We start from the raw sequence: 14,437 nt of genomic DNA, 5'->3' as shown, positions 1-14,437 counted from the left end.
CCCTGGCATGACAAGGAACAATGGACACAAATTATTGGAGAGTAGGTTTAGATTAGACATCCGCAAGAACTACTTCACAGTTAGGGTGGCTAGGAGCTGGAACCAACTTCCAAGGGAAGTGGTGCTGGCTCCTACCCTGGGGGTCTTTAAGAAGAGTCTTGATGCCTACCTGGCTAGACTCATTTGAGCCCAGTTTTTGGTTTGTTTTTTTTTCCTCCCGCCCAGGTTGGGGGTCGGACTTGAAGATCTACAAGGTCCCTTCCGACCCTACTTCTATGATTCTATGAAATAGCAAAGGCTGTTTCAAGTGATACTTTCTGCTTGGCTATTAGTGACATACTGGTAAAATTCCAAGAGCTGTTAAATGTGCTGGATTGATTATATGTATGAATTTCAATCCAAAGTCCAGTATAGCCTTCACACTTTTTGGTTACTTCCCAACTTGATAGATGATTTTGAGTTGCATCTGTGGTTCAGGTAATAGAAATGTATACACTCTCCTCCTGTGGCAGTAGGGTCTCTCTCTCTTCTGGGCCTTCTCCAACACGCCAGCTGCTTATGGGTGTTCATTTCCAGCAGTGAAATTTCCATTGCTATAAATGATTCTAGGATAGGGAGCAATACAGGCACTCATCCTGAAACCTTCCTCCTTTCCTGTGCTCCTTGTGCCTTCCTGAGACGGGAGTGATCCTGGTCTGGGTAAAGCATGGGGAGCAGCAACTGCTCCTATGTGCTTGTTTCCATTCAGGGAGACTGGAACAGCAAATCAAAGCCACTGCCTGCTCCTCACACTGGAGTGCCCAGTGTAGGCAGGAGTCTCGCAGCACTGTTTTGTCCACTCAGCTTCTGGGCACTGGAAGGGGGCTTGCATCAGCTGAGTGGATGGAGCAGCATGTCAGAGCCCTTGCCTGCCTCTCACACTGGGGACTCTGGGTTAGAAGCCAGGAAGGTGTAGCTGGTGGCTGTTTATCCCCTCCTCTTTCAGTCTACAGGAGGGATAGGAGCAGCTGTCCCCCAGGCCTTGTTATGGCTGGAGTGACCCCATTCTCTGGAAAACACAGGAGCCTTCCCCCCGTTTCAACTACTGTTGGAAGTGTACACACATTTGTTCTCCTGAGAGAAACTCCCAAGAGTAACTTCTTTCTGATTGGACTTCAGTTATTTTCCTTTTGTAACTGCCATTTTCGGTCTGGCAGAAATGGCTTGAATGTTTGTATGCTTGCTGTTTCTACCAGGGGAGTTGCAATTCTCCTGGTAGAAAGATAACACTTGTACATAGTCTCTCTTTTTTTTTCTTTTAATACTTTGCTGTTCAAGCTTTCCTTTCCTTTACCTCATCCTGTCCCTCCTATGGAAGGGAAGGAGCTGTATATATCAACTTTTTGCCAACGTCAGTGCTTTCCAGATTCTAGGAAACTCATCTCCTTTTTCAAAAAATGATAGCATCCTAGAATTTCTTTTCAGCTCTGTCAAGGACTGTATGAGACATGCAGCTGCTTGGGGTTTGTTAAAAACAATTAGAGTTTTGGGGGGGGGTTCTTAAATACTGATTTGAAATTAAACAGGTGGGAAGGGTTGTAGCAATTCTTATTTTAGGTTTAACCAGGCTTGCTTTGGTTTAATTTAAATTGGTCAAGAACCTGAACAGAAACAAGCAACTCTCTAAAATCAGTGTAGTCACATCTGTACAGATGACTGAGCACTCCTTAAAGTGACTGAAACGCTTCATACCTCAGAACCCTCGTATCAGCCCTCTGGAGACCGAGACAGATCCAGGTTGTGAGATTTGTCAAAACTAGCTTTGGGGTTATAACTTGATTCTCTGAAAGACGTTGCATAGTCTGTATGCATTATTCTTTGGGCTTTGTTTGCTTTTAGTTCTGCCACAGAGGTGCATGCTGCACCTCTTACATCAGTGGGGGCTACCTGTTTTGGCGGGTGTTACAAACTAGTCCCACACCCTCCCCAAGTGTCATTCCAATCCTCTCTTCCTGCCTGATCAGCTGTTGTGCTTTCTGCTCCCTGCCCTGTCTTACCTGCCTGATCTGCAGCTCTGCTTTGTGCTCTATCTGCTGACATGCTGCCTGTCCCTTCCTTGATCATCTGCATGACATACAAGCTGCCTGTGCCACTTACAGTTGGCCACTCCACCACCTCAATGTGATTATCAAGTTGGCAGCCCCTGCCATATGTGATGTTCTTTAGCCAGGAAAGGGATAAGTACAGTCAAAATTGTATCCTACAAGGATGAGAAAGTCATCAAAAGCAGTAAAATTTTCCCCAGTCGTTACTAGGCCAGTATCATAGTATTGACTATCAGTGTTGTACTTGTATTAAGTGTAGTGTTTTGGAAATATATTTTTCTTACAAGTCTCATTTTCAAAATAGTACCCTTCTCTAAACTAGTTTTAACTGTCTGGTTTTATTAGATCAGTTTGGAGCCTTCCTATGTTATGTATACAAGGGCCGTTGTCAGATGAACATGTATATCTTTAACTTTTGCTGCTAGTAAAAGCTGACCTTGCCAAAAAGAAAATGATTGTGTGGTTACATGCCTGTGGGCTTGAGCATGAAGAGCTTGTAGTATAAGTTTAGTTATGGTGAAGGTTCCAGTGCTGTGCTTCCTTCACAATTTTAAAGTGATATGAAGTTGTTTGGAATGTTTCTTCATGAGCATCAAGCTTTTCTTCATGCACTTATGAATTTAGGAAGTTCTTGAAAAAACATGTTCCTTGTGAATTTTGTCTATCCCATTTATTTTCTGAACTGGGTAATTTATCTTTATTAGCATAGGATATCGGGAGCCAAAACACAGATGATAATGGAAGACTGGGACTTCCTACAGCTGCAGTGTGCTCTCTACATTAACAGCGAGCTCTCTGGAATTCCCCTTAACATGGCACCTAAGAAATGGACCAGAGGATTTGTCCAAAGGCTGAAGGGGAAGCAGGGTATGACAAATTTTTACACTTGGAAAATGAGTTGCCTCAGTAGATTTTGACCCAACATATTTAATAATTTTACATGGTTATTACTGGTTCAGTTGGGCATTGTTTACTCTAGATCAGTGGTGCCTAGCCTTTTTTGCCCTGTGGGATGTGTTGGGCCTGTGGGGCTTTGACCTGAGCATGATCCAGTCATATTTGTGGTGGGGAAGAGGGACCAGGCCCCAGGCTAGCCACATGGGGCTTGGGAATTTTGGCAGTGGAGGAGGAATGTTGTTGGTATTAATTGCCACTGTTCCTCTGCTGCAAATTTTCCAACCTGTGGGAAACCTCATGAGCTGAATGTCATGGCTTCATGGGCTAGATTTGATCCACGGACCAGGCACTGAGCACCCCTACTCTAGGTCAGTAACTCTCAAGCAGAGTGCAATGGCAGCCTAGGGTTGGGTTCCTTAAGATTATTACAGGGGAGATGTGGGTTGTCATGCACTGTTAAGGCTGTTATGTATGTAGAAAAAAGATTCACAAGATAAACCAGGACATCTGAAATAAGAATCTGTAGTATTAAGATCATTCTAATCTGTTGTGGTCTCTCTCTAGTAATCTTCTGTGATCAAAAAATGAGCAAAAATGAAGAGATGGCATTTTGTGAGGGGGTGCCTTGAGTCTAAAGAGATTTAAGAACTACTTTTCTACACGATGGGCTTGTATTGATAATCCTGTATTGTTCCATAAGTGCCAGTCTCAAAGCTTTCCCTGTTCTAAACTGGGTTTTAACTGGCTCATTCTTTTAGGTCGGTTTAGAGGCAACCTGTCTGGAAAGCGAGTGGACTTCTCAGGCAGAACAGTTATCTCCCCTGATCCTAACTTACGAATAGACGAGGTGGCAGTACCTGTTCATGTTGCCAAAATATTAACATTTCCTGAAAAAGTAAGTATTATAAACCCAAGCTATCTTTGCCTGCATTTTTTTCATCAGAAACATGTATTACCTATTGTCTGTAATATTCTGATCACTGGATGAAATAAGTAAATAGGATGTGGATACAATCAGTGGAGAACAACAGAATGTCAGTCCTGGGGCTCTATGCCCGCTATCAGTGGCATGAGAAAGTCTTAGGGGCATAGGTTGATTATCTGTTGTTGGCTCTGAGGAAGCAAGTCAGCTTTACAGTGGCAACATTGAACCCAGACTGTGGCCCAGTATAATATTTTTTTATGGTGGTACGTGTTAGCTGTCACAGTAAACAACTCACGGGATATTTAAAAACCACACATTTCACATATTTATCATTCTGCAAGCCTTTCTGTAGTAATTGTACTAGCTAATTGCGTGCCCTAAAATACATACAAGATGGGTAAAGAGGTTTGGTCAGTTTTTGCTTATAGGATCCATATTTCCTTTTCCAAGTTCTAATCTTACAGCTTTACTTGCTTGTTACATTTTTTTAACATTTTAATGTTGATCCTCGTGTCTTGAGAGATGCTTTTCAAGTTTCTTCCTGGTCAGTTTGATCAACAAGCCATTAATTAATTCAGTCACCTGTCTTACTCCAAAAGATCAAGGCGGGTTAGATGTTCTTGTTTTTTCTTTTTCTTCCAGTCCCTGCAGCAGATCAAAGTTGGTTGCTTCAAACTATTTTAAAGTTGGCAATTGAACCTAAGAATCTAAAATGACTTATTTCTTGGGGCGGGGGGGGGGGTTAATACACATTTCTAAACAATAACTTTATGTTGAAGGTGAACAAAGCAAACATAGATTTCTTGAGGAAACTTGTTCGCAATGGTCCTGAGGTTCACCCTGGAGCCAACTTCATTCAGCAAAGGCATACACAGATGAAAAGGTATAACATTTATCTATAATGGTTCACTTCCCATTTGCTATTATTTTTATCTTGCTTCTTAAGTGATTTTGGTTGTTTATTCTGTAGATAAGGACTTTCTGGCTGTATTTCTATAGATACAGATATAGATGTATATAGATGTCATTCCTAAAGGGTATAACATCTAAAATCTTATGTGACCTAAAAGTAAATCGTGCAAGCAAACCTAAACACTAATGGAGGATTCTTTCTACAGACCTGTAGTAAAGTTAGCACAGACTCAGTTTTGTTGATTTATATATAGATGATAGACCCCTGTTACTTTATAAAACAAATTGGTCCTACTTCTCTTTTTCATAAACATGATTTCTGTGGGTATGCTGTTTTCCAAAGATAACAAGTCAGTCAGAGCATAATGTATCTGTTAATTAGAAACATCACTCTACTAGTCTATGATGTTAAACTGACATCACTCATTTTTGCAGGCAACTTCCAGGTGTAGTTTCACTCAGTGAATAAAATAGTTTCTTTCCTGAAGGATTATTACATGTTCAAAAAGTATGTTGCAAAATGGTTGTCCCAGCACACTTTTCAAGAAACTAACACCAATAAAGGCATGATCTTTACTTATTGTCTTCTCTGCATTTCTGTTTCTCTAAGATTTTGACTCAACTTTTTTTTATTTCAAGATTTTTGAAATATGGCAACCGAGAGAAGATGGCTCAGGAGCTAAAGTTTGGGGACATTGTGGAACGACATCTTATAGATGGGGATATAGTATTGTTCAACCGACAGCCCTCTCTCCACAAGCTGAGCATCATGGCTCACATAGTAAGCACATGCTCAGCCTAGTACTGGGTTCACAAGTCAGCAACCTTAACCTTCAATGGTTTTCAGTTAATTTGCTTAATATTTCACTCAAACCATATCTATTTCTATCTAAAATGTAACAGCACTTGGGAATTAACCCAGACACAAGAGTATGATGCTTGTGCAAGAGAATGGGGAAACATAATCCAAGTCTCTTGTTCAGATAGTACTACTGCATGCCACAGTTTTCAGATGCCTTTGGTTTAGGTCTCTTGGTATTTCGTTTTTGTTGTTAGTCGGACACCTGGTATGGACTGTATCTAATGTTTTGCAAGTAAATAAAAATATTAATTAGTAAATAAATTCACTTAACTTTATTGTACCTTGCTAAGCTTCTGCTAGTTGATGTTCAGATTAAGCATGTAATTAAGTGAGACTTGCATCTTTTTATTTATGAGGTAGGAGCATATAATCTACAAGAACATAACTTGGGAGCCTTTTTAAGTTTTCCATAACTCTGTATGCTGCATCACTTCTATATTTTTACCCCTCTTTCCCCTCCCGCTTTTTTTTTTTTTTTTTTGCAGGCTAGAGTCAAACCACACAGGACTTTCAGGTTTAATGAATGTGTCTGTACACCATACAATGCAGATTTTGATGGAGATGAGATGAACCTTCATCTTCCCCAAACAGAAGAGGCCAAAGCAGAAGCACTTGTTCTGATGGGGGTAAGTGGATCATCTTATTTTTGGGTAGTGGGTATTCTTCAGTACTCCTATATTTCCATATGACAAGGGTCTTTATTTCATAATGAATTTAAGATCTGCATTGATCAACAAGGGGTTCTTGTACTGATAGACAGTAGAGCTAAAGTCCTTAGCTGACTGGAAAGTCTCTGTTAATGATATGGAAAATCTTAACAAGAAAGCTGTTAAGGCAGCAAAGAGTTGCTTATTACTTAATATCCTTGAAAATCAAAGTCAGTTTGTTCCCATGTCTTTGGGATCTGGCTGCCAACCTTTGATTAGTTAAATGCTTCAGAAATAAGGGACCGTCTTCTGTACAGTGAGGGATCTGTCTCTTTCTGGTCACCACAACAGTTGAGAGGGGTGATGAGGTAGGAACAGTAATACAAAAAAAGGGACAGGGTATACAAGAAGGAAGGGATATGTTAAATGGATGAACAAAAAAAGAAGAAATGATGTGATAGTTGAGAGAGATTAAGAAGGGAGGCTGTAGACAAGTTTTCAAAAGCAGTCGAGTCCCCTTTATGACAATTGGGCTCCTGCTTCCTATTGACTCTCGGATAAAGGAGCACCTTTGAAGCATTTATTTGGTTCTCCTTCCATTCCCTTTGCCCTGCTTTGGCAAAACTGTGTTGGGAAAGTAACCTCCAAAATGCATCAGGTTTGGCTGTTTTCTTTTCTTGTATGAAAAAATGTGGAGAGAATACTCTTCTGGTTTACAAGTGTTAGTTTTAGTTCTAACTCATATAAACATTAGTTATGATAGTTCTCAAGTGCTAAATTTCCTCCATCTTCAGAATTTATCCTGCACACTTGAGTAAACTATGTTTAATGCTTCAGTGCTCAAACAAAGTGGGTAATGGACTTGAAGTCATTTTTATCTTCAGAATCTTTATAAATTTCACCCTTTTTCTATTCTTGTGCTATACAGACCAAAGCAAACTTAGTAACTCCAAGAAATGGAGAGCCTCTCATTGCTGCTATACAAGATTTTCTTACAGGTCTGTATGTGAAGTGCTTCTTTTGTTTGTTTGGTTTTTTTTGCATTCCTGTATAAGTTGATGTACCTATGATGTTTTAGGATGCAGCCAGTCTGGCATGTAAACATTGTCTCTCTGACTGAGAAGAAATGAAACAGACTAGACATAGTGCTGTCAAATGTGTTAAGCAAATAAATGGAGTACAAAATGTTTTTCTAATCTTCCGCTCATAATCTTGGTTGATTAGGGTGAATTGTAATAAAAATTGGTTAACAAATATCACCAACCCTAGAAATTACGCATTTAAGTATCTGTTAAGAATATACTTATTGAGTATATTAGTAGGTCAGCAATCTCTTTTGGAAGGGGCTACTGAATAGTTCTTGGATATACTTTTTTGGCTGCAGACAGATATGGTGGGGGAGGAAACCCAGCACTTTACCAAAAAAGTCATCACATCAGTTAGGCCTGACTTGCCCTGTGTCTTTATAGATCACACACTTCAGCAGGGCTTTTTGGTGCTTTTATCTAGTACCTGATTAGTACCAAAAAGCCCTGCTGAAGTGCATGGTCTATACAGACATTGGGTCAGTCAGGTCGAATTGATATGATGCCTTTTTTTGAGCAGGTGCTGCACCAAGTTGAAAGTAAAACACTGGGGTTTTTTGGGTCGAGTATTTTCATTTTTTGTTTTCTTTTCTGTAAGCAGCCTTCATTTTTAAAGTATTGTAGGGGAACATTTATCTTGGTGTTGAGAATTTCTGGAACAAAAATCCTTTTCAGAAAAATGAAGTGCTGAGAAACATTGTTAACTCTAAGCTGTCTAAGCACTGCTGTCATCTTATGCATTAAATGGGTAACTAGTATCAGTTATACTTAATGTGCAATAACTTTTTAAAATTTAATACCACTTCAGTCTGTCAGATTTAACTTTCTTTTTTTGCATTCTAGGTGCCTATCTGCTTACACTAAAAGACACCTTTTTTGATAGAGCCAAAGCCTGTCAAATTATTGCTTCTATCCTGGTTGGCAAGGATGAGAAGATTAAAGTTCGCCTTCCACCCCCAGCAATCCTAAAGGTGCATCATACTCTTTTTAACTGTCACAATTGGCCTTCTCTATATGCTGTGCAGTCTTGACTCATTTTTGTAGCTGCATGAGACTGAATTTTAATGATACTGTTCTTACTGTAGTTTTCTTGTTGTAAGTGTTTCACGTAGTGATGAGGGAGAGAAGCATTATGTAGTTCTGTGTCATATGCAGCCTTGGGAAGCCCTGAAAGCTAAACGATATAGCCTCAGGCACTGGATCATGCCAGTGCGTAAGGTTGTTCCACATTCCGCATGCAGGGCTGGGCTGGTGCTCCGAAGCATGCACAGGCTTGTTCTCCTGTTAGAAAAACTTACCTGGAGATGCCTGAAGAGGCATTTTGCATGATGGGCCCCAAGGACAGAGAACTTGCAGCGCTGATGCTACGCATCCAGGGAGCCCTTGCGCATGCATGTTGGAGAGCTCTGCAGGTTCCCTTGGTCTGTCCAAAGACAGATAGCATCTGCACACCCTGACTGGCTGACCCAGACTGTTCAGAGTCTGCCTGTGTCTCCTCAGGCCCCCTCTGCACATGTAGGTAAAGGCGTGATTGGATCTAATGCATGATCCACAGAATCATACCACCTGCCATGCTGCACGTACGTGGCAAGAGGGATGATTGTGGGATCGCACATTAGATCCCATCATGCTTTATCGTCAGTTCAGGGCCCCTGCGTTTACAAGAGGTGGGCTCCCATGCTCTATGCTGAGGGGGCTCCCAGCCATGGGGGCCACACACAGCCAGGGCCATGAACCCCAATTGCAGGGTTTTCAGTTTCAGCTGTGTGCGAGGTGCACCTAGGGCTGAGAGTCCCAGGTGAATTGGTGGTTTCATGCACCCCTGAGCCTTGGGGTCACAGTAGCCATGATCCCCAGGGCTTGAGAGCCCTGTCAGCTGGTGAGGCTCCTAACTACAGGGACGACCCTACTGCGTGTGCAAATTAAAGCTCAATAACAACCAGGTATACATTTAGTATACATTTTCACGGCCTGCCTTTATAGCGGGTTAGAGCTTTTTGTTGTTTGATAACTGCTTTTTACCTGTTAATTGTGTAATACCTGTAACGTAGGGATTTTCAACCTTTTTAAACAAGTGTACCACTTCTGGCGGCAGCAGCTAGATGTGGGAGCACACCTTCACAGCATCCAGCCAGCTGGGTGGTGCCTGTGGCCTGCAGAGGGGTGCCAGTGCCCTTGCCCGTCCCCCGGCCCTGCTCCTGGAGGGCCATGGTGTGGGATAATAAGTGGTCCCAGCAACCGCTGCGTGCGAGCCCCACTATCCCACATCCATCTGCAGTGGATGGTCTCCTTTCCCTTGGCTATTGGCTGAGGGTGGTGGCCTGGTGGCCAATCAGGAGAGCGAATTGGGGTGGGGAGGACCATGATTGCTCACGTCAGACCAACCTGATTGCCTTTTAAGATCAGGTCACAAAAGCATTGGCTGTAGGTGTCGCCGTGGATGTAGTCTTTCTGGACTTCAGCAAGGCCTTTGACACCATTTCCCACCCCATCCTCATTAAAAAATTGGGCGACTGTGGCATTGATGCCTACACAGTCAGATGGATTGCAGATTGGCTGAAGGGTCATACTCAGAGGGTGGTGGTGGACGGGTCATATTCGACCTGGGGGGAAGTGGGCAGCGGAGTCCCCCAGGGCTCGGTCCTTGGGCCCATGCTGTTCGATTTCTTTATCAGCGATTTGGACAACGGGGTGAAAAGTAACCTGTTTAAATTCGCTGATGATACCGAAATTTGGGGTGAGGTGAGCATGCTAGTAGGGAGGGAAAAATTGCAGCAAGACCTGAATAGGTTACAGGGGTGTGCTAACAAAAACAGGATGTGTTTCAATACTGACAAGTGCAGGGTGCTGCACTTGGACAGTAATAACCAGCAGCACACTTATAGGATGGGGAAACTCCCTTCTTGAGATCACAGAGGCAGAAAGGGATCTTGGAGTCATTACTGACTCCAAGATGAACATGGGCCGACAATGCAAGGTCACGGTTGGCAGGGCTAACCGGACCTTGTGCCCACAGGTGCATCTCAGGTAGGGCCAAGGAGGTGATCCTCCCCCTCTGACCCTGGTCAGGCCACAGCTGGAGCACTGTGTCCAGTTCTGTGCGCCCCACTTCAGGAGGGATGTGGACATCATTGAGAGGGTCCAGAGGAGGGCCACCCACATGATCTGGAGACAACAGGGCAGACCCTACAATGAGAGACTGCGGGACCTGAACCTGTTCAGCCTTCACAAGAGAAGGCTGAGGGGGGACCAGAAGGGTTTGGGAGAGACCTTGTTTCCCTTAGCGCCACTTGGCATAACAAGGAATAATGGCCACAAGTTGTTGGAGAGTAGGTTTAAATTAGACATCCGTAAGAACTACTTCACAGTCAGGTTGGCTAGGATCAGGAACCAACTTCCAAGGGAAGTGGTGCTGGTTCCTACCCTGGGGGTCTTTAAGGGGAGGCTTGATGCCTACCTTGATGGCTGGAATCATTTGAGCCCAGTTTTTTCTCCTGCCCAGGCAGGGGGTTGGACTTGAAGATCTACAAGGACCCTTCTGACCCTACTTCTATGATTTTATAAGGCACTGTGGTGTCCCATAAAGGGCTGGTGGTGCCTAGCACAGCCTTTCCTCTTCCCTGGGTAAGAGGCGATGTGTGGGAACCTGCCAGGGGAGACGCCACCATGCCTCGGGGCACGCTCCGACCCCACCCACCCACACATACCCCTGTGACCTTTCCAATTACCTCTAGGGCAGGGGTAGGCAATTATTTCAGGCAGAGGGCCACTTACTGAGTTTTGGTGAGCCATCAAGGGCCACATGACAGGCAGCCAGGGGCAGATAAATATTAATTTTCTCAATGTTTTTAGGGGCCCCACAGGCTAGATAAAATGGTTTGGCAGGCCCAATCTGGCCCACAGGCCGCATTTTGCCCAACCCTGCCCTAGGGGTATGCGTACTCCCAGTTGACAACCCTTGCTATAACATGTAGAGGGGACCTCTGCTGCACAGTGTGAGAATTATGAAGGAGGTGTGTTCTGCTCTCTGCAGTGACTTCCAGCGGACACTGAATGCCTATATGTGGCTATGTATGGAAGAACTTGGTTGCTTTACTACTGTATGAATAACAAAGTTTTCCCTGTTTCTCTTTGTTTGTCCTTCAGCCTGTAACCCTCTGGACAGGAAAGCAGGTCTTCAGCCTCATTCTCAAACCTAGTGATGACTGTCCTGTAAAAGCCAACCTCCGGACAAAGGGCAAACAGTATTGTGGCAAAGGGGAAGACTTGTGTAGTAATGATTCTTGTGAGTTACTCTGATATCTTTGCCTTCAGTTCTGATCTCTTACTTGTTCATTGCTACTGATATTGCAGCATAAAACACAATGAAAAAAATTCAATTAAATGCTTTTTTTTCATGGTTAGAATTGGAAAATGAGAGCACTAAGGAATTCTGAGGAGTTGATTGTTTTACTGTCTTTCTCAAAAATATTGTTACTTTCTGTAAAGACTCATGAAATACTATATTCACTCTCTGTTTGTATGCAGTAATTAAGGAACCTCAACAACTCCTATCTGTGATTCATCAAACAGATGTGCTATATTCTAGTTAAAAATACTGAATATGATATACTTTTTGAGCAGGAAGTGTTCTACAGAGAGATAATAAGCTGAGGCCTATCTGTTTCCAAACACTTTTTTTTTTTTTTTAGGGAAAATACTGAAGTTGTTGAAATAAGTAGATGAGCTAGCTATCCTGAATCTTTTTTAGGAACCATCTCTGTCCCCAAGAACTTGCAGAAACAGAATCTGATCCTAGAGCTTCTCAGTCAGACCTAGTGTTTACAAACCAGGAAATGGCATGGGGATCCAAGATGCATGGGGATCCCTGGTGCATTAGCAGCTTTGAAACCAGTTAGCTGCAATCTGTTGCAGAATTTGCTGTTCCTCTCGCTGTCTAATTGGGGAAAAAATAGTTGCCTAGTACCAAACCTGTGCATGGATCCCTAAAATTAAATCTAGTCTTAGTGCAGCTGCTAAGAGGATGGAGCATTATGCTGCCTTGCAGCATGAGTCAGGAGGTAGCTGTGGGCTATCTTCAGAACCTGAGGCAGTGTAGGGTTATTCAAACAGCAGCATGCTTAGGACAGTTAGTTGGTTTGTATCTTCCAGTGATACAGCTCCAGAGGTGTTTGGAGCCTTTGGGAGCATGGCCAGAATGTTGCCTTCTGAACACTGATTGCTTTACACATTGACAAAGGAAAAGAGTGTAGTAAAATTTGGTTGAAGATCATGTTCAGAAGAGGCACAGTCCCTGCCTGAAGGGAAAAGTTCACAAGCACTATGTAGTAGCTGCAATAACAGTGTTTCCTGTTGAAGCAAAAACAAGTCACCTGAATGAGTGCACCATTTAAAGGCCAAAGATGAAAAATGTCTTAAACTTTTTTTTTACTTGGAGATTGTAGCCCAGCATGTCTTAATTAGAGATGTCTCTCCTAATACATGCAATATAATTGTATTTCAAAAACTTCAGTAGCGTGAAACAGGAAGAATGGAACTTTTGGGGAGGAATTATAATTCTTAATTCCCAAAATCAAGCACTGGATTTCTCTAGTTCAGTTAAATCCCTGATTTTTTGAGTTACTACAAGAAAAAAAAGAACAGTTTGTTCTCTAATTCTTTGTGCAATAGAGTCACTTAACATTTTTATCTAAGCTTAAGTGACTCACCAGTGCCTTGCTCTAATAGGCCCTAGAGAATTTTAGATTGGTAATAAAAATGACTAAATAAAAGTCTCAGAATACTTACAGTTTCTGTCATGTAATAATACTTCTTTATTGCAAGTTTTGAAACTGTTGATGTTTAAAGTTGCATTTTAGTTACAGGATGCTACAGTTATTTTAAAAGAGAATGTAAAAAAGCATCTAACTGAGGGAAGAGATGCATAATGCTAACTTGTGTGTGTGTGTATATGTGTATATATGTGTATATGTATATATGTATGTATGATAGCTATGGCAGAGGGATCATATTGGATAAACTCCATCAATAATCAGTGTTATTTCTATGAGCATGGCAAATACTAGATTCTGGTTTTTGTCATCAACATAGGTGAAACACTACTAAATTACTGTTAAGCCAACATTTGAAGTTATGGAGGTGTTAAAGTTATCAGATTTTCAGTTTTTTAATTTGTGTTTCCAGATGTTACAATCCACAATAGTGAGCTGATGAGTGGCAGCATGGACAAAGGAACTTTAGGATCTGGATCCAAGAACAATATCTTTTACATTTTGCTGAGGGACTGGGGTCAGGTAGAAGCTGCAGATGCTATGTCACGATTAGCCAGGCTTGCACCTGTCTATCTCTGTAAGTAATTTGAAAAGTGCTGCTTTTTTTTTTAAACATCCTTTTTAGAACAAAATATGCATCATAACACAGCACATTTTCTATTGAAAATGCCAGCTGAGGAAATAGAACTCAATGAGATTAACTTAATGAATTCGCAGTTTCCATATAATAATAAAGTTTTCTTATAAGGTGTTCTGCATGGGACTCTGAGCTGAACTCTTGCACATCAATCTCTCTCTCTCTGCAATTTTACTGTAGCTAATCGTGGATTCTCAATTGGGATTGGTGATGTCACCCCAGGCCAGGGACTGCTAAAAGCCAAGTATGAACTTCTGAATGCTGGCTATAAGAAATGTGATGAATATATTGAAGCTTTGAACACTGGCAAACTGCAGCAGCAGCCTGGCTGTACTGCAGAAGAAACCTTAGAGGTAAGAGTTATGCTTTATCCTTTAATGCAGATGGTTCCTGAGAGTTAGCCATGAACAGATTCTTGTAAAAGACTCCTACACTCTGATGGGATTGGAAGACTGGAGTAGATCCAGATAACTAAGCATGTGCTTAAACCCAGTAGTATTCAGATACAGGCTTCACTGTGTCTCTGTACATAGATTTCATGGACATTAGGCTGGAAGGGACCTCAGAAGATCAAGTCCAGCCCCCTGCCTGAGGGCCAGGGGCGTCAACTGGGGTCA

At 42.2% G+C, this 14,437-nt stretch overlaps 1 protein-coding gene across 1 annotated transcript in view; it reads left to right on the top strand.

The window, feature by feature from the left end:
• The window catches only part of POLR3A (RNA polymerase III subunit A), a 53,820-nt gene that overhangs the window by 7,962 nt on the left and 31,421 nt on the right, over nucleotides 1–14,437 (top strand). Inside the window, exons 7-16 of the mRNA XM_019556083.1 lie at nucleotides 2,789–2,951; nucleotides 3,740–3,876; nucleotides 4,686–4,789; nucleotides 5,458–5,599; nucleotides 6,166–6,306; nucleotides 7,256–7,325; nucleotides 8,256–8,383; nucleotides 11,559–11,697; nucleotides 13,596–13,760; nucleotides 14,001–14,173. Coding sequence (XP_019411628.1) covers nucleotides 2,789–2,951; nucleotides 3,740–3,876; nucleotides 4,686–4,789; nucleotides 5,458–5,599; nucleotides 6,166–6,306; nucleotides 7,256–7,325; nucleotides 8,256–8,383; nucleotides 11,559–11,697; nucleotides 13,596–13,760; nucleotides 14,001–14,173 — 1,362 coding nt within the window. The remainder of the gene's footprint in view (nucleotides 1–2,788; nucleotides 2,952–3,739; nucleotides 3,877–4,685; nucleotides 4,790–5,457; nucleotides 5,600–6,165; nucleotides 6,307–7,255; nucleotides 7,326–8,255; nucleotides 8,384–11,558; nucleotides 11,698–13,595; nucleotides 13,761–14,000; nucleotides 14,174–14,437) is intronic.

This window comes from Crocodylus porosus, unplaced genomic scaffold (assembly GCF_001723895.1).
Source record: "Crocodylus porosus isolate Cpor-Errol unplaced genomic scaffold, CroPor_comp1, whole genome shotgun sequence".
NCBI classification, from domain to species: Eukaryota; Metazoa; Chordata; order Crocodylia; family Crocodylidae; genus Crocodylus; species Crocodylus porosus.
The sequence above is the reverse complement of the archived record's forward strand: the minus strand, read 5'-3'. Positions and strand labels throughout refer to the sequence as shown.